This window comes from Podarcis pityusensis, assembly GCF_964106645.2.
Source record: "Podarcis pityusensis genome assembly, chromosome: 1".
NCBI classification, from domain to species: Eukaryota; Metazoa; Chordata; class Lepidosauria; order Squamata; family Lacertidae; genus Podarcis; species Podarcis pityusensis.
In genome coordinates, this window is record NC_138028.1 from 45,646,284 (window position 1) to 45,666,830 (window position 20,547).

Genomic DNA, 20,547 nt, shown 5'->3' on the forward strand with positions numbered 1-20,547 from the left:
TTTTCTGTATACAGATAATCTCTCCTCAGTAGAAGCCTTTCTGCTCTCACATCCATAGTGCAGTGTGACAAGTTTTTATTTTGCTCTCTGTAACAACAAAATATAGTCACAACATACTTCAGAATGTAGTTTTCTGGAGATGATACCTGTGGAGGGAAAAAACTACAAATGAAACAGAAGGAGCATCAGTTGTGAACAAACAAACAAACAAACAAAAAACCAGTGTGAGACCTGCAAAACACATATTAAAATATTAATAAGGGAAATTGAAAGAGGAAGGGAGCTGAAGGTGTAGTTTTGTCAGTATCTACATTGCCTGATATCATTCATCTAATTCTCAGGGTGTTTTACACCATTATGTGAAAGATGGACTGGACCAGTGATAGGAAGGTGGTTGTGGGAATTCATGTTGGGGAGACTTGAAGTTTTGGGTATTTTTTCCCCCCTTACACATTTTTTTCTTCCAAAATTATGAAACATTGGAAGAATTGTAGTCATAGAATTATAGAATTGTAGAGTTGGAAGGGACCTCAGGGTCATCTAGTCCAACCCCCTGCAATGCAGGAATCTCAACTAGATCATACATGGCAGGTGGCCATCCAGCCTTTACTTAAAAACTTCCAAGGAAGGGGAGTCCACCACCTCCCAAGGGAGTCCATTTCACTGTCAAGAGCCCTTACTGTCAATAATCCATATGCTTAGTTGGAATCTCTTTTCTTGTATCTTGAAGCCATTGGTTCGGGCCCTAGCCTCTGCAGCAGAAGAAAACAAGCCTGCTCCATCTTGCCTGTGGTAGCCCTTTAGATATTTGAAGATGGTTATTGTATTTTCTTTCAGTCTCCTCTTTTCCAAGCTAAACCTACCCAACTCCCTCAACTGTTCCTCATAAGGCTTGATCTTCAGATCATCTTGGTTGCCCTCCTCTTCACAGTGGTGAGAGCCAGTGTGGTGTAGTGGTTAAGAGTGGTGGACTCGTAATCTGGTGAACCGGGTTCGCGTCTCCGCTCCTCCACATGCAGCTGCTGGGTGACCTTGGGCTAGTCACACTTCTCTGAAGTCTCTCAGCATCACTCACCTCACAGAGTGTTTGTTGTGGGGGAGGAAGGGAAAGGAGAATGTTAGCCGCTTTGAGACTCCTTCGGGTAGTGATAAAGCGGGATATCAAATCCAAACTCCTCCTCCTCTTGTTCTTCACACGTTCCAACTTTAGATTCCTCCCCCCCCTTCATATTGTTAGCTTTCTGAGTCTTTGGAATGGGCTAAAATTAAAGTCTATATCAATAGATAAAGGGTGGTAGTCAGCTAAGTTGAAGACCAACCATAATTTTTACTTTTATACCTACATCTGAAATCTTCACGTCATCTGGGAGTAAGCCTTGTTTTATTTGGCAGGGCTTTCCTCTCAGTAGACATGATTAGAATTGCACTGTAAGTCTGTGATTGATGTTGATCAAGCAAAGCACCAGACAGTTGACTGCAAGCCAGGATACACTATTATTGCATGTGCCCAGTAGAATTTATGAATCTCTTCCTTCACTTGCAGCAACCTATCCCCATTCCAGCTCCCATGTTGCAAACAAGCTCTGTAAGCCAGGAAACAAAAGGAAAAGTCAAATCATGCCAGCCTTCAGAAAGGATAGACATGAATGAGCTCTTAGCATTCTGGCCTGTGGCTTTGAAGCACATAGGTGTGGGGGTGTATGAGTGTGAGTGACAGACATGTTTATTGATATATATATTTTTTCATTTCCCTCCCATTTCCTCCCTCGTCTCTTCCCCTCCTCCTCTCAATAAATTCTACAGATTAAAACAAAGACTGTGGCTCAGTGTGTGGAGTTCTATTATACATACAAAAAGCAAGTAAAAATAGGCCGGAACGGGGCGTTGATCTTTGGGGATGTTGATGGAGCCAGCGAAAAAGCGGTTAAAGATGAAGTGGAAGTAGATATCAAGGTAATTGTGATGGGACGATGAGCTGCTTGTGTGTAAAATCCTAGTCCCTCAGAGTTTGGTCAAGTTTGCAAACCTCTGTCTGTAACGGAGCCCCTTAAACATGGCTCCGTCAGTCGCTGGCAGATTCCGACAGTGGTTGCTCTCGGAATCGCTTCCAACATAAAAGCTCCTTAACGGAAACACGTCTTCTGGACTCTCTGCGTGACAGTTTCCGGCGAGGAGTGGGTGTCCCTACAGGAGGTCCTGAAACCTCCCCACTGTTTTCGCTGGAAGTGTCTCTGAGCCATCCCTCCAGCTCCCTTTCCCTCAGCTCAGCTCCTCTCCCCCTACTGGTTCCCTCTTCAGCTGCTGAGTCTCTCCCAACCTGTGTGAGCCCTTTCACTTCCCTTCCTTCCGATGGCAGTTCCCTGACATCCACCTCCCCTCCAGGGCCCCCTTCATCCCCTCTCGCCCCCTCCTCTACGGGCGGTGAGGAGGCAAAACCCCGGAATGAACTTCCTTCATCTTCCGATGTCCCGAACACTTCTCTCCACCTGTTGCGGTTCCTGGTCTCGAAGTACTCCTCCTCCTCAGAGTCCATCTCCCCTTCCCCTTCCGATTCCGAGAATCCTTCCAACTCCTCCTCCTCATCGGTGGTCCCAAAGTATTCCCTCCGGAACCTCTCCACAGGCTGAGGTTTCCTTGGGAACCTTTGATGGAACGTTTCTATCAATACCTCGTCATTGATATCTTCTGCCATTACCCAAGTGTTTTCTGACTCCGGTTCTCCTTCCCACGCTACCAAATACTCCACCTGATCCCCCTTCCATCTGGCGTCGAGGATTTCTGCCACATGGCTGCTGCATTCCCTTTCTTCTATGACCGGTCCCCGAGTGGCCATCCCTTCTCGTCCCCCCTCATACGGTGACAGTAACGACCTGTGAAATACTGGGTGCAGTTTCATGTGGTTGGGTAACCGGAGCCTGAAAGCCACTGGGTTGACCTGTTGAATGACCTCAAAGGGACCCAATCTCCTGGGTCTTAATTTCTTACAACCTCCTTTGAACGGCAACCCTTGGGTTGACAGCCACACCCTATCTCCCACCCTTATGGTTTCACCTTCCCTTCGGTTCTTGTCTGCCTGCCTCTTGTATTCTTCCTTCGCCCTTTCTAAGTTGAGTTGGAGCTGACGATGGATTGCTTCCATTTCTTCTACAAAATGCTCGGCTGCCGGGACACCCCATCTCTCCCCTTCTCCCCCTGGGAAAGCCCTGGGATGACACCCATAATTAGCCAAGAAGGGGCTCATCCCTGTGGACACATTCTCGGCATTGTTGTAGGCAAATTCCGCCAGCGCCAACTTTTCTACCCAGTCATTCTCTCTGTCATTGACATAACACCTCAGGTATTGCTGGAGGACCCCGTTTGCTCTTTCCGCCTGCCCGTTGGTTTCAGGGTGCCGGGCAGTCGAAAAGTTGACCTCCACCTGCAGTAAGCTCATGAGCTTCCTCCAGAACCTGGAAGTAAATTGTTTTCCTCGGTCTGAGACCACCCTCAATGGCACTCCGTGCAACCTAAAAATGTGTTCTACAAATAACTTCGCTGTCTCTTCCGCCGTGACTGCATGCGAGCAGGCTACAAAGTGGCACATCTTTGTTAGTAGGTCTACCACCACCATGATGGCTGTTTTCCCCTTGGACTTCGGCAGATCAGTCATAAAATCTATCGACACTGCCTCCCAAGGTCGTTCTGGGGTTGGTAAGGGTTCTAATAGCCCCGCCGGTGCCCGCCTCTCCCCTTTGGCTCGCTGGCATTGCTCACACCCTCTTACATACTCCCGTACATCTTCCCTCACCTTAGGCCACCAAAATTCCCTGGTGACCAACCACATGGTTTTGTGTTGTCCAAAATGCCCCGCCGTGGGGCTGTCGTGCAACTGCTTGAGTACCCTCCCCCTTAAGTCTCCTTCAGGGATATACAGTGCCCCTTTGTAATACAAAGCTCCATTTCTTTCCTCGAAACCCCCTGGTTCCTCTCCCTCACCCCTAAGACCTCTGAGCTTATTCTGGGCGTATTCATCATTCTCTGTTTCCTCTACCAGTTCTCTTTGTCCCACCAATGCCGCCCCACACACCCAGCGGTCCTCTGGAATGACATGTCTCTCTTCGGGTGCTCCCTCCCCCTCCAAATATTCAGGTTTGCGTGAGAGAGCGTCCGCCCTAATGTTCTCTGGGCCTGGCACGTAACAAATCTCAAAGTTAAATTTGGAGAACTCCTGGGCCCATCTCACTTGCCGTTGGTTGAGCACTCGTGCCGTCCTCCAATACTCTAGGTTCTTGTGGTCAGTGCACACTTGCACCTTATGTTGTGCGCCAATTAGCAGGTGCCTCCATCTCCGGAACGCCTCATGAATGGCTAGTAGTTCTCGGTCATACACCGTGTAGTTCCTCTCGGATTTGTTCAGCTTTCGCGAAAAAAAGGCACACGGTCTCCACTCTGACTCCTCCTTCCCTGGCTGCAGAAGCACCGCCCCAATAGCTCTGTCTGATGCGTCAGTTTCCACTCTCATCGGTTTTTGTAAATCCACATGCAGGAGTTGTTGTTCCGAGGCGAAGGCCCCTTTTAGTTCCTCAAATGCTCGCTCCGCCTCCTCAGTCCAAACGAACTTCTTCTTACTGCTGAGACAGTCCGTAATGGGCGCCGTCAGGTGGGCAAAGTTTCGGATGAACTTACGATAGAAGTTCCCAAATCCTAGGAACCTCTGCACATCCTTCCTTGTTTTGGGTGTTTTCCATTCCAGCACCGCCTGGACCTTGCCGGGATCCATGGCCAATCCCTTGTCTGACAGGCGATACCCCAGGAATTCCACCTCCTTGGTATGAAACTGACACTTCTCCAGTTTCACCCACAGCTGGTTGGCTTGCAGCCTGCTCAACACTTCTCTGACGTCTCTCACATGCTGCTCCTCATTCTCAGAATACACCAACACGTCGTCTAAGAAGGCCACACAATTCTTGTAAAGCAAAGGCCCCAGGACGTGGTTCATAAACGATTGAAAGCACGCGGAGCCTCCTTGTAGGCCGAAGGGCATAACTAAATATTCAAATGCCCCCAAAGGGGTGAACATGGTGGTTTTCCATTCATCCCCCTTCCTTATTCGTATCAGGTTGTACGCCCCCCTTAGGTCCAGTTTAGTAAAAATCTTTCCCTTCCTGACCCTTGTCAAAATGTCGTCAATCCTGGGCATAGGGAAAGCCACTGGTTCTGACACTGCATTTAAGGCCCTGAAGTCACACACAAGCCTCGGCTTGTTCGTGTTTTTTTTATCCACAAAAAACACTGGGCTGCCCCCCACCGCCCTGGACTCTCTGATGAACCCTCTCTTCAGGTTCTTGTCAATGAACTCTCTTAGCTCCTGCATCTCTCTGTCTGACATGGCGTACAGCTTGCCTACAGGGAGCTGTGCCCCAGGGAGTAAATTGATTTGACAGTCAAAGGGTCTATGCGGGGGTAGTTGGTCAGCTTCCCTTTCGCTGAAGACGTCGCGGAGATCTGCGTATTGTCGTGGTACCTTCACGTTCTCCGTTACTTCAGTCCCTGCTAGGGTGGCTTGGGCCCCTGCCAAACCCTTTCCCTCTTTGCAGTGTTCTAAGCAATGTGCTGAACCAAAAGAAACCACTCTCTGATGCCAGCCCACCAGCGGATCATGTAACGCTAGCCAGCTCATCCCCAATATAATGGGAGCTCCTCCCAAGGTGGCCACATTAAACGCTATCAGTTCGGTGTGCCTTGCCACCTTCATTATCATTGGGACGGTCTGCAAGCTGACTTCTCCTCCCAACAGCTCCCTGCCATCGATCGTGGTCACCTGCAGGGGGTTGCTTAAAGGGATCGTCTGTATCTGGTGTTCAGCTGCAAACTCTTTGCTCATGAAATTGCAGGAGCTGCCTGAGTCCAACAGCGCCTTTATCTTTAGAGGGTGTCCGTTTGGCAGCTCTAGCGCCACTTCTATCACTAGGGCGGGTTTAGGAGGTTCTGGCGTGGGCACTTTCACTGCTCTTTGGCCTGGCTGCTGTGCCCCGACGGTGGCAGCCAGGCGTTGGCTTTTACTTGCTTCGGTATTTCTTCCTCTCTTCCCTCCACAGCTCCTACCATCCCTTGCCATTCCTTCCTCTGGGGGCAGACTCTGGCAAAGTGACCTGGCTGTTGGCAGAGATAGCATTTCCGGGCGCCTTTTCCCTCCTTCTTTCCCCCCTCACTGGGCTTTGAAACTGCGCGCGCGCGCGCTGTTCCGATTTCCATCGGCTCTGCCGGCGGGAAAGTTGGCTCTGGAATGTCTGGAATGCGGAACTCCTTCCAACGTTCCCCCTTCCCTTCCCGCCTCTCCAATGCTCTCGCCTCCTGGCGCGCTCCTATGGTCAGCGCTGATTTGGTCAGCTGGTCCATAGACTCCGCCCTGGGCGCCCGGGAAAGTTCGTCTTTCACAGCCGAAGAAAGCCCTTCTTCAAAGAGCATTTGAATGGGTTCCGCCGATAGATCCCACCCCAATTTATGGATCAACATGGTGAACTCAGTCCAGTACTCACGGACAGATCGGCTCCCCTGTTTGCAAGCCATTAACTGTCTGCGGACCACTCCCTGTTCAATATCGCTGGAAAACATCAGATCCATGGCGCGAAAGAACTTCATCGTGTCCTTTAGGACGTCACTATTCGCTGCCATCAGGGGTCTAACCCAGTCTCTCGCCCCCTTTTCAAGATGCCCAATCACGAAAGCCACTCGTGATTCCTCGTCAGGGAATTCATCAAACTGCAGATTGAGGGCATATTGCATCTCTGTCCGAAAGCCATGATAGTCTTTGGGCTCCCCCCCAAACTTCTGCACCAATCCTGGTACCTTTCTGACGAGCTGGGTGTCTTTCCCCTTTTTGTCTGCATCCTGAGCCCTCCTCTCCTCAAGCCTCGCCGTCTGCAGCGCTAGCTGGACCTCCAACACCCGGTACCTTTCTTCCAGGCTTGGACCCGCTCCAGCTCCTGCTTCTCCGGTTCCGGCTGGGTTGCTCATGATGCCTTCTCCTGCACAAGCTGCTCACGAAGACTGTCGGAATGCTGTGATGGGACGATGAGCTGCTTGTGTGTAAAATCCTAGTCCCTCAGAGTTTGGTCAAGTTTGCAAACCTCTGTCTGTAACGGAGCCCCTTAAACATGGCTCCGTCAGTCGCTGGCAGATTCCGACAGTGGTTGCTCTCGGAATCGCTTCCAACATAAAAGCTCCTTAACGGAAACACGTCTTCTGGACTCTCTGCGTGACAGTTTCCGGCGAGGAGTGGGTGTCCCTACAGGAGGTCCTGAAACCTCCCCACTGTTTTCGCTGGAAGTGTCTCTGAGCCATCCCTCCAGCTCCCTTTCCCTCAGCTCAGCTCCTCTCCCCCTACTGGTTCCCTCTTCAGCTGCTGAGTCTCTCCCAACCTGTGTGAGCCCTTTCACTTCCCTTCCTTCCGATGGCAGTTCCCTGACAGTAATGTTCGGAATGTCAGCTTCACCCCACAAAATTATGCTGCCTACAGCTGTAACATTTTGTGTAAAATTGCACGAGATGACTATGCAGCCTGAGCACACAAGTAGTCTGTTGGGTTCTTTTGTTCATAATTTTTATTATTTTCATTAAACTTCGCAAACAACAAATATAACCACAAAAATCATGTCAGTCACAAGCTTCTGCTTAGCAAAGCACAGTAGAGAAGCAAGGAAGGTATCCAACAATGTAATTTATGAGCACTCCTGTCTTGTACATTCATTTTATCTTCAGGTAGGTGGCCGTGTTGGTCTGATGCAGTCGAAATAAATAAATTCTAAAATTGTCCAGTAGCACCTTAGAGACCAACTAAGTTTGTTCTGGGTGTAAGCTTTCGTGTGCATGCACACAAAATACCTGAAGAAGTGTGTCTGAAGAAGTGTGCATGCGCACGAGAGCTTATACCCAAAACAAACTTAGTTACTCTCTAAGGTGCTACTGGACAATTTTTAATTTTTTAAATTCATTTTATCCCAATGATTCTTTGCCTCATGTATTACCCCACTTTCAAATGAGCATTGCACGTAAGAATACAATTTAGTACAAGTAAAATATACAGCATCAACAAATTTAATGTACTTTTATACAAATCAAGTATAAGGAGCCTTTGCCAGTTTCCCAACACATTTATTAAAACTTGACGTGTTCTGTTGGAATGGTGCCGACTGGACTCCATTGGACTTCTTAAGATCCCCTTCCTGGATTCTGCCTTTGCATTGATTTTTCTTTTAAAAAACTAACTTGCTTCCCTTTTCCGCTTTTTTTTTTTTTTACTCTTATGAAGAGCTCCCATAGGCTTACGCGAACTCTTCCTCCCAGAACGTATAACGAAGACTATGAAAACACTGACGAAGAGGACGAGGAAGTAGAGGATCGGTTGGTTATAAAAGAGGAAGAAGTAGACACATATGAGTTTCATGAGAAGAACAGCAACACCGCATACCCCAAACCCACACAGACGCTACACACTGAGGACCAGGTAAGTGTAGAATGACTTGTTGCATGACATCTAGAGGGATCCTGTGTTACAACATGTTTTCCTATATTATTTGAAACTTTCTATTTTGTAATTTGTTTTTAAAAACCCCAAACTGTTAATACATTTAATTTTATATTTACATATTTAACCTCCTTGCCTTAGTCACTGGATTCATCCCACTGCCATATAGATTTGATTGGTAAAATCCTCATCTCAGGCCATTGTCCAGCATCCACTCCCATAGGATTCCTAGTTGTTCCATCTTGCAATAGTTTTTCCTTCCTCCGAAGGTTGGTAGTCTCCTCGTGGAAAAACAGCAGGAACCTGGTGCTCCAAGAGCAGCAGAAGCCAGAGGCAGAACTTCAAGGAGGACAAAGGAGACGCCCATTAAATATCGGAAGACTTCTCCACCTGCCCAAAAGAGAAAAAGAAAACCAAAGCCCAAACAGGACACCGTCAACAAAGCCCAGAACCAAGAGGAGGAATTTCCATGTAAAAAATGTGGAAGGTAAGAGTGGGAAAACTCAGAAACGAAAACAAGGGTTCCATTGTATCTTCTGTACAGGAGGAAGTAAAAAAAATTGTAGAACTAAAGAAGTGGTAGCCTATTTTCTGGGGTGGAGGCAGTGTTAATCAGAGTTTTAACAGCTCTGATAATTATGTTATTGTAGTTTTTCATTCAGTCTTGTTAACTTTTGAAATAAAATAACTTCCTTTTTTAAAAAAAACAAAAAAAGGCGCTTCCTGCAGTTGTAGAGATTCCTTAGTGTACATGTGCATCTTGCCAGAAAAATGCCATGGTCCATTTCAGAAGTTATGTACATTTTGCCGATATGAATGGTGTGATTCCTGCAGAGATGAGATGCTTCAGGGAGTGTTTTAGAGGAGCCTTTCAGTCGACACTGAAGTCGTCATATTTTCCTGTAACAACAGATGCTAGTTCAGGATTGAACATGTAGGCTTCTACTGGAGGTAGACTAAGAAAGAGAATGTTTGTTGCCTGCAGGCTTCATTGTGCTAGAAAGTGTTGTTCTCTGCCAGGTTTGCATAAACCCAGTGAACTGTGAGCCTTACCTAGCACAGTGGTACCTCGGGTTACATACACTTCAGTTTACATACGCTTCAGGTTACAGACTCCACTAACCCAGAAATAGTACCTCGGGTTAAGAACATGGCTTCAGGATGAGAACAGAAATTGTGCTCCGGCGGCGCGGCGGCGGCAGGAGGCCCCATTAGCTAAAGTGGTGCTTCAGGTTAAGAACAGTTTCAGGTTAAGAACGGACCTCCAGAACGAATTAAGTACTTAACCCGAGGTACCACTGTACTTAAAATGATGAAATGAAGAGAGTGAAATCACTATCCTTCTTTGGCGAGCACTATCCCTTATATTCACAATTGTGTTGGCTGGTGGTCAACACTGTTTTCCAGTCATTTCCCCAGATTCAAAAGAGGTGAAGGCTCACTAGCATTCCAAGTTCTGTCTTCTTGCACTTATTTCTGAAAGTGCCGTAGACATAATATTGAGGGTCAGCTGCGTCTATTTTAAGGATGATACCCTCCAGATGTTGTTGGACTGCAATTCTCATCATCCCTAGTTAGGGGCCGTGCTAGCTGGGACTCTGCAACAGCTGGAGGGCCACAGGTTCCCCAACCCTGAGGTGGATAGAAGATAGTCATGATTCTTGGATTTTCAAAAAGGGTTAGCCAAATCTCTTGTTGAAGCTTGCTAAGAAAATGAGCATCAAGTAAGTAACTAGAAGATCAGAAATGGAAGGACGTAAACCAACTATGAAGAGAGAAATCAGTGATTTTAAGATCAAATTACAATAGGGAACAAGGTGCAGATGATTTCTACCTACATTGGAGTAATGGTGTTACTTTCACTTTTTTGTAGCTTGTAAACTTGCAGGCACATTTGCATATGAGTAAAGCATCTAGCTGAAGCCTATTCAGTGCGTTAATCTGCTAGCAAGAGATTTTCTTTTTTAAAAAAATAGCTGCTCATATCAAGTTAAGGACCAGTTGGATGTTTCAAAAAAAATTTGACCCATGGGGAAGACCTATACAAAGGCGCCTGACCCTTTCTGTGTCCCAGCTAGGTTCCCATTGCTGTTTTCAGCATAGAGCTCATTTCTAGAAAGCAGGCAGCCACACAATCTAGACAATGTTTGGTGTAAAACCAGAGTGAAAATCGTAACAGTTCAACAGAGCTCTTACTAAGTGCCATGCTTTATGAGAGGCAGCTGGCATGTCTCACCTTGCTTATAAGATTAAATTTTCATTAGTCACCTTCATGACTTTTTATATTTCTGTAATGATGTTTCATACTGTACGCCACCTTGCTATTTGCTACGGTGGCATAGAAAATGCTTTCATAGACAAATAAGATCATAGTCTGTTTTGTGGGCCTGTTAAACCTAGGCCAGTCATGGATGATGATGTACACTGGTCCCAGGTGACAGGAGGGTTAGGCTGACTAGACAGTTAAAGAGCTACTATAGGTAGAGTCAGTGTCTTAAACATGCACCATGGAATTATTCAAGATGCCTATGCCATTGCATAAATTGCTTTTGAAACTTCATTTGGTGTTAGGCAGGAGGAAGTTGCTGTGCAAAAGATTTTTTTTTTTTTTAAGGCAAGTCCAAAGTTTCCTTGGGCATATGGAGCTAATTATGTGGTTGTTTGGATCCAGACCAGAACTCACATGCATATGCCCCCCCAACACACTTACCTCTTTCCTAGGAAGCCCTGGACAAGAGACAGGCCCTGTTCAGCAGACAGGATTAAACAAGGAGAGTGCAACATACATATATATTTATTTTGCTTGGTCTTGGAATGGAGTTCGGGCTTTGCAGAATGACAGGAGGCATGTCAGTCAAGCCAGGATAATCACAGAAGCAACTGGGTGTACTATTATTGGATATGATATACCTTGAGTGATTTCTCCCCTTATTGTATTTCGGTAACTGTGCATCTTATTCAGGGTTTGTTTTAGGTCTTAAGTTGTGCCTTTTTCTCTTTAAAGGCAGCTTACTGTAACAAAGATACATCAATAGTGGCTATTAGCATAAAGCTAAGATTGGAAACAACCATGTTTGTTGATCAGCAGGTGCCAGGGACAAACGGGAAAGCTCTTTCCACCAGGCCCTGTTTTTTTGTTATCCTTTTAGGGGCATCTGAGCAGCCCCTGCTGGAGACAGAATGCTGGACTAGACTCACCATTAATCTGTGTCCACAGCTGCCTGTACCTCAGATTAAGTTAGTATGTTGGCTAAGTACAAACACATAGCTAAAGGAAATCACAAGGGTTGAGTCCACAATCACTTCACAGAATCTGCGCTACAAGCACAATATGGTTTGCTACAGATATTGCAGCACATAATCATGGAAGACTCAAGTTTTTATCTAGGCCTCCCAGTTCACTTATCCTTCCCAATGGCCAACACTGAGCATACATTAAGAAAAACACGGGAGCAGTTTTGTTTACTGCAGTGCAGTTTCACTGGTGACCTTGCCCGGGCAAGTTAGCATCTTTTGGGGAGGATGTTGAATCTCTCAGATTCACGAGAGAAACCAAGGTGAGCTAGAGTAAGTAACGGCGCTGTTATGTGCTTTCCTCCAGAATCTTCTACAAGGTGAAAAGCCGCAGCGCTCACATGAAAAGTCACGCTGAGCAGGAGAAAAAGGCGGCGGCTCAGAAGCAGCGAGAGAAGGAAGAAGCAGAGGCGGCGGCGGCCGAGGCGGCGGCTCGCAGCCGAGCTCAGCAGGTGGAAAGCAGCGACAGCGGGAGCAGCAGTGGCAGTAGTAGCAGCGGCAGCAGTAGCTCAGATGAAGACGGAGAGGTGTAGCAGAGGGTCATGGGTGGAGGCTGCTGGAGCTGGGCTGGCCCTTTGAACCTGGGAAGAACTTTTCCACTTGCTGCACCTGTGTAGCTCCACATCTGAACAGACACCCAGCCCTCTTGCTTCCACTTCCTTCCTCGCCTCACCAGCACAGACTGGTGGATTTTGAAAAGAAAAGGAAACCATCACCTTGGAAGTTTCTACTTTTTAAAGAAAACCAAAATTTTATGAATCACTTTATTTATAAATTAACTGTTTCGGTACCTATTTGAACAAATGATCATGGCATGGAATTCAGGTTTCCTTCAGTTCAAATTACCCTTCCATGGGATCTCTGGGAGTCATGAGAGCAGTGCCGGGGTGAGGGTGGGGCGTCAGGGTGAGAAATCTGCTGGGGCATCAGTTCTTGTTCCCATACTGTTTTGTCCTTTTCCAACCTCCAAGTTTTACCTGCAGTACCACACTCATTAACTTTTTTCATCTACCTGGTTAGGGCTCCAGCCAATACATGTTTTACCTCCTCCATCCTTTGTTACGAGAATTTCTTTTCCAAAGATGTCCAGAAAAATCTGGTAGGGAGCAGCCTCTGTGGGATGACCTTTGAGAGTAAAAGACTTGTCTTTTCAAGCACAGGAAGCCACATATGTTGCTAGCATTAATTCAACCTCGCCCTTGGCTGTTGAATTTAGAAATGGCATGCAGGATTGACCATATATTTTGCACACACTTCTGGCGACTGGAGGCAGGGGCTGTTGCTGACACCTAAACTATTGGAATGGTCAGTAGTTTTGAGGGCAGAACACAGGCTTTTCTTACAGCTTCTGTCCCTGGGATTATGGATAAAAGGAGCTCAGGTTAATAGGATTGGGGATAGAGAATCTTAGAGAACCACTGACAATCTGAATAGATGAGATTGAGTTAGATGAACCAATGGTCTGATTTGGTGTAAGGCAGGTAAATAATACATTGCAGCTACTGTGGTATTTTTGCCAAAAAGTGGCAGAGAGGAAGCCTTTGGATTTCACCCTGAAGCTGCCTAATTAGATTGGGGATCATGTTGTTTATTTACCTGTTCAGTCCTTTTTCAATACCTCCACAAAAGACAAGCTACTATAAGAAAAAGATTAAGCATTGTATGTTTTCCTTCCTTCCTTTTAAAAAAGGCTTTGAAAATACCCTTATGAGAACACTTGACTGATATATTCATTCATTCCTAAGCATTTTGCAACCCACACTGCTGTGCTTATCATTTGCCAACCAAAGAAGAACCTTCATTCAGAACTTGCACAACTAGCACTCCATGGACCCAATACTTTAAAAAAAATAAAAATGCAAGATATCCAGCATATTGGGAGGGGGGAAACTAGACTTGCAGTGATAGTGTCCCAGGATCTCTCTCTTTGGAAGAAAACATTAGTAAAAGTGGTACCTCTAGTTGTGAACGTAATTTGTTCCAGAGGTCCATTCTTAACCTGAAACTGTTCTTAACTAGAGGCGTACTTTTGCTAATGGGGCCTCTTGCTGCCGCTGCACCGCCGGCACACGATTTCCGTTCTCATCCTGGGGCAAAGTTCTCAACTTGAGGTAACTCTTCCAGGTTAGCGTAGTTTGTAACCTGAGGTGTTTGTAACTCGAGATACCACTGTACTTTAATTGGTACCTGTGCTATCATTAACTGCAGTGTTTGCAGTTGTCATCTTACACTGTGCAGAGAGCTATCGCCACATATCAGCAGGTGAAAGTGTACTAGTTTTCCATCTTGCAGTGGAGGGAGAAGCAAAGCAGAAGGCATTTCTTTCCACCAAAAAAGATGCCCTGTCAAGAATTGGTATAGATATACGTAGAGCACTTTAACTGAAAGTGTTTAAGAACACTTAAACTGAAATGTTGCTGTCAGTAGTAGGGCTGGTTTATTTATTATAATGCTGAGGGACAGCTATGATGTGTGGCCACTGGGTAGCCCGAGGATTATGACTTTTTAGTGACTATATCTGTAAATTATATTCGGGAAGGTCTGGGACTCGGCACTAAAATTCCTGACTTCACAGATCTATAACCTCCTAGTTATGCAAATAAGAATTAATTTATTTGCCAGTTTCAGTTGTCAAACTTGGTGTTTTATTTGCTCCTAAAATAATGTTGATCTAAAATAAAGGGCTGTTAACTGTGGTGGAGGAGGAGGAAGTAAATCTTCATTAGCTGTTAGCAGATGCAAGCCACACAAATAGATTTTTTTTAGCCCTCTAAAACCGTGAGGAAAGTGAAAGCTAAGATGTTGAGAATTTTGTAAACTGCATTATTAACATTGTGCATCGGAAGTTGTGAGTGTGTCACAATGGGATTGTGTCTTTGTGGTTTTCTGGATCTCCTGAAAACTGCTGAAATCACAACTCTCTAGAAGTGTACATAGAAGTGATGGAAAAGGTTGCTATAAACTTCAGCTTTAAATCCTTATTTCCCATTGCCAGTGGCAATCTGATTGACAAGTGATTATTGAAATACTTCATCCCTCTGAATAAATTGGTTAATTTGATTAAAGCATAATAAGTTTCAATCTAACTCAGCTAGATTGCTGTTGACATTCTGAGAGTTGAGCTGCATGACCAGAGGAATCGTATATATTGTAGTTTTTACTGGATTAAAAGTGTAGCCTCATGATTGCATATTTTAATGCTGTCATCCATATTTTTTAAAAAATGCACAGACAGAGCAAATACCCTTTACTTCCAACTTGGAAAATGGTGGCCTTGGTTTTGCAAGCAGGAGCTCCCAGCTTTAACCCCTGGTATCTCCATTTAAGAGTTTACAAAGGCAGACCTAAGAAATGCATCTGCCTGAAGATTTTGGAGAACTGCTGCTAGTCAAAGGATACAGTAGTGTGCTAGATGGACCAATAGGCTTGATTCTGTATAAGGCAACTTAAAATGTGTTTAGTGCTTCATAATGGAAAAACTCGCAAGCACATAAAAATTACTGTCTGAACATTTTTCAACTAGTATAATGCAAATTCCACTAGATTTCTTATAGGAGTCCTTCCAGCACATCATAAAAACAGTCTTCAATGAGATGGGCCAAGTTTTGTGTTTCTTCCTTTTACTCTTTCTTTTCTTTTTTCTTTTTTGTCCCCTCCCCTTTTTTTTGGCAGTTTCAGAAATTTGTCAATGCAATCAGACTATTTTCTTCACTCCTTTGTTTTGATTTGAACCTTTGGCATTCAGATTATAAAAATTTGCACAATCATTTGTGATACACCATAGTAAAGAAGTATATTTTCCCCCTTTTAAACCTGGCTCATTCTGAGGTGTGTAGCTTTTAATTGCATCTTCTAGAAATGTCTTGTCTCAACTCTTATTTTCTTTTCTTTCTGCACTTAACCTAAGACTTATTCCTGCCCCGAGGCGCAAAAAGCTTTGTTAAGATATTCACTAGAAAACTGGACAGAAATCTGCCCCTTGGCCATGCATTAATGCTCTGGAAAAGAGGTCTAGATAAGAAACTGATATTTTTAATTTTTTAAAAAAATTGATGCTTTAAATGTGGGAATGAAATTAAAACAATGTTTTATGCTGAGAGAGACTATATTTTATAGAAGTGAACAAAGTAGCCAGTGGGCATTTTCTTGAAAGAAAAAGGTGGTGTGTGTGAATCGAAGTAGCAAATCTCTCTTCTTTGGGGTGGGGAATGTACATGTGATTGATCTGCTTCCTTCCCAAATACAATTTGCACAATCTAGCACAGAGCAGTTCGGACTTCCTTGTGTCCTGTCTTGTAGCTATGAAAGAAGAGGCTCCACAGATATGACTTCCAAATCTTATTTATAGTATATGCATAAGAAAGATCACGAGTCAGTCTGGAAAAAAAGTTAATTATCCCCATCTGTTAAACTTTGCAGGAGATAAATTTTTAATGGTCTATTTTTTATTGTAACAAAATGGAAAACACGTTTATATGGGAGTGGATTCTGCGTCATGTCTGTTTCAAAGGCATGGGACATAATCCAGTAGATTAGCCATGACTAAATCCAATTGAAATAAATGGCAATTCATAGCAAGCTCTGATTTTTATTTCCCATTCCATTGTTTTTGGATGGCCTTAGGCCAGGGGTAGGCAACCTAAGGCCCGGGGGCCGGATGCGGCCCAATCGCTTTCTAAATCCGGCCCACAGACAGTCCGGGAATCAGTATGTTTTTACATGAGTAGAATGTGTGCTTTTATTTAAAATGCATCTCTGGGTTATTTGTGGGGCATAGGAATTTGTTCATCCCCCCCCCCCCAAATATAGTCCGGCCCACCACATGGTCTGAGGGACGGTGGACTGGTCCACGGCTGAAAAAGGTTGCTGACCCCTGATTTGGCTATGGATGCAATTCAACAAATTAATATTGACTGTGCTCCTTTAAGCAAAAGCAGAACTGAATTGTCTTTATCCCCTGTTCTTAGCTTCCTTTTGATGTACATGGAGGGGCAGAGCACAATTATGCCAACTGATGCTAAACTCTGCATTTTTTTGCCTCAATCCTGTGGGAGCATCTTAAAATGAAAACAGTGGATGTACAAATGTATGTATGCAGGAGAAGTATGTGCAGAGGCATCTTTAGTGTGATCAGAGATCCACACATGCAAATTGTGGGAGGAGTTAGCAAATGCTGTCCCCTCCTTTATGAAACAGAGGCGAGAACAAAGTTCTTGTGTTCTATAACACTGGATTTCAAGTATTGGGTCACAGTCTAGCCTAAGGTGGATCTAAACAGCACCACTTCCATAAATCAAAATACACACTAAAAATTAAGTAGTTGTTCCCCAAATATGGCTCCCCCAAATTAACTAGTGTGTCCCAAATCCCAAAAGGTTGCTAACTGCTGTCTGAAAATGAATTTGCTTCAACACTGGGTGGGAAATCAGTGGTTATAAATGCTGGGTTTAGTGTGCTTGGTTCCAAAATGCTCAACGCCATCTTTAAATCATTGCAACTGTTACTCGCCTTGGATACCTGCTTCCATTATCTTGATTTTTCCCATATTACAGTGCATCTATAATTGACATTATTTTATGGCCAGTGGTCTTCATTTGGAGTTTGAGGTTATTTTAGAAACTAGCAATATCTCTGTTTTATGTCTTAGCCTGGTCAGTGGAAGTATTTTATAGTCCATAGCTATCAACTTTTTCCTTTTTTTAAGGGAAATCCTATTCGGAATAAGGGAATTTCCCTTTAAAAAAGGGAAACGTTGACAGCTATGTTATAGTTAGGTCCTAATAAACGAGAAAATCCTTACAAACAAGTTCACAAAATGTAGTTCCCACAATTTTTGACCAGTCCACTTACCCAGCCATCTTTGTTAATAATTTGTGGCTCCTTTTAATGACCTGAAGGGGTATGGGAAATCTTCCTGTTTCCAAATCCTTCCCTGCCTGGTTACCTTGCAGCTGTTTCCCTTCACCACAGACAGTCAAGTGTGTGGCTATCTACAAACCTGGATGTATGGCTCTTGATAACCACTCCTGCTATTGAGCTGCCAATGGTATGTGGAGAATCTGGCAGACTCCCCACTTGGTGCCTTTCTGTTGAGTAATAGTCAACATCCTGTGAGAGAGGATGTTTATGAAGACGCTTTCTTGAGGATTAGCTGCAGCTCTACAGTATGATGCAGTTTCACATTCAGCACAGCACTTTAAAAAGTTATTTTCAAGGCGGTCAGTGAATTTGGGAAACTGGCTTGGTGCTGCAGCAGACATTTCTGATTGCTGCGCATCCTTTTTTAATTGAAAAGGAACTGGACAGGCAAATAGTTTCCTGGCTGAACTGCATTCCTGTAATACCACTTTAGTCAAAATATGCATGTCTACTCAGTAGCCAGCCTTACTGAAGTGCAGATAAGTTGCTTAAGGCTGCAAGTCTAAGCCCAGTTATTAGGGAGTCAGACCTACTGGATTTTGTGGCATTCTTAGAAAACATGCTGCATATCCCAATTAACATAAGATGGTTGAAGCTTCAAATTAATGCCCTCTCACTCGCTGGGAAAACACCAGCTTGCCAGTCCATGCCCATGTTTTGTGGTAGCATAACCAAGCAAATCACTGGTGTAGAGAACCATAATTTCAGTTATCTCTTGCATTTAAGACAGTGAAGAGGTGGTGGGGTGTTTATCTGTATCCACCTGGCTTTGCTTCCATTTTTCCACCTGCTAGCAAGGGATCTTAAAAGTGTATCTCAAAGGGTATATTTTTAAGGCTTTTTCTGTTTGTCAGTCAATACTTGTGTCCCAAGACTTGCCCAAGCACTTACTTCCTCTACTGCAAGTTCACACAAATGGTCTTCTAGTGAGCACTTTCATAGGAGTTAATTCAGTATTTTTGGAGGATAGGGAAACAGCACAAACGCTTCTGCTTCCTTGGCTATGTCTCTTCCCCCACGCACCCCCCCCCAAGAACCCCAGATCTTAAACCCATCCACTGGGTTCAGCTGTTCCTTTAATCCCTTCTATATGCCGCTATGCTGGAGCTGAAATCCCCCCAGAACAGTGACTGTGCAACTTCGTTCATTTGAGGGGCTGCTCAGAATTCCTGCCCCAAGCTGTGTTGAAATGAGTGAAGGTTGCGCGACTGGCTGTGGTGCATGATAGGCTATGCCTCTAATCTCCAGCTGCTTACATTTTCTTTCTCTTCTGCCCCGACCCACCCCCTTTCTGGAATATGGGATATATATCAACAGCTGAACCTATAAAGATGCCCAGCTGCTTATCATGAGAAAGAGGTGAATATATATTTTTGTAAAATATAATTGTGGCTTTTGTTTTTAATACCACCTCTTTTTTTGCATCTTCCAAGTTTTATGGTTGTTCTGAAGCTCAGATTTGGTACAAATTCGCTTTCCTGAGTCTATGTTTTAATTCGTAATGCTAGAGTTTTTGTGGTGTACAGAAATAGTCTGTCTTTGTGTAATTATTGTATAAATGCTTTTTATCAAAAAATATAGAGCTTTTATTTTAACAAACATGCAGGAACTGCCTTTTGTGTATTTACTGCACCTTTTAAAAGACTGTTACATATTAAAATATTGTACATACAAAAATACTATATACCTCTTATGTACAGATGTGATAGACAATTTATTTTTGTGCTTTTGTTTTTTTACAAAACATTAATACACTAAGTCTTGCTGATGTGATTTAATGTACTCATGTAACTTATTTACTTCTGAATGTTCCATTGTATCTTTTCAAACCTTTTATTAAATAAGGTTTAAAAGCAACTTTTGTAACCCAAGTTTTTATTATTATTATTAAATGATCTGAGAGAGGGTGGTAAGCTCTCTCCAGCTACTAAGGTGCTTTTGGTTTGTTTTGACATAATTAAATATGATCCGTGTGCGCCAAGGAGTAGGTGTTGTTTTCCTGCTGGCAGTTTTGATTTTTGTGTATGATTATTGGCTCAGTCTGTCCTCATGTCAATAATAATAATAATAATAATATTCATTTCTTACATTTTGCCCTTCTCATGAGAGTTCAGGGCAGCTATCAGTAAGAGTACAGCATTAAACAAAAGTAGAACCAAAGTGCTAAATAGAACACACTTTCTGGAATAGGGCTGAAGCTGTTGGCTGTATTAACAGCATGGGGGGAATCTCACCTCTACAGGAAGAGTGCCTGTACAGAAGAATGTCCTGTCTCTTGTGGTTAAGCCCCTGGGCCATAATGATCAAGGGAAGTACAAGCACAATCCTTATAGATCAGTCTGCTGCTACTGGGAAAGGCGATCTTTCTCAATGTGTGGATCCTAACTTGTTTAGGGCTTTCTATGATAGTAACAAGACCTTCAGTTGTGCCCAGTCACTCACTGTTAGCCAGTGCAGTCCTTTGAAGATAGGTGGTGTTTGATCCCCTCCCTGCTTATGTTGGAAAAGGGTCTAGGGCAAGGTTGAAAACTCCACATAAGCTACCTTTATGGCAGTTTGCAGTAATCATGCTGGCTCTTTTAGACCTGTACACCTGTCAGTCAGATGACAGCCAGCTTTGCCAGCATTAATCAAGTTTCCTGTGCAATGGATAATGCATTGTCAAATATTGCCTCACTACATGTTTTGAGCATACATGTGCAGCCTGTGGGTTATGTGAACCTTTGTTCAGGTGCTTTTTTTTTATTCTGCTCTATAAGTGAATCTTATTTCAGGTTTCACAGACACTGGCTTTAATGTTAAAAGGTTTCTCCCCTGGGTATTGGAGC

The 20,547-nt window shown here is 44.2% G+C and overlaps 1 protein-coding gene across 4 annotated transcripts in view; it reads left to right on the plus strand.

The window, feature by feature from the left end:
* MIDEAS (mitotic deacetylase associated SANT domain protein) overlaps positions 1–19,576 on the plus strand; it is an 84,242-nt gene extending 64,666 nt beyond the window's left edge. For 3 of the 4 annotated variants that reach the window (XM_081013221.1, XM_081013218.1, XM_081013220.1), the window contains 4 exons: positions 1,804–1,953; positions 8,291–8,485; positions 8,776–8,993; positions 12,108–16,604. In XM_081013221.1, the coding sequence (XP_080869347.1) occupies positions 1,804–1,953; positions 8,291–8,485; positions 8,776–8,993; positions 12,108–12,333 (789 nt within the window). In that variant the 3' untranslated portion in view covers positions 12,334–16,604. Of the gene's footprint in view, positions 1–1,803; positions 1,954–8,290; positions 8,486–8,775; positions 8,994–12,107 lie in introns of all 4 variants that reach the window. The other variant, XM_081013219.1, reaches the window with a different exon arrangement.
* Positions 19,577–20,547: the final 971 nt, after the last annotated feature.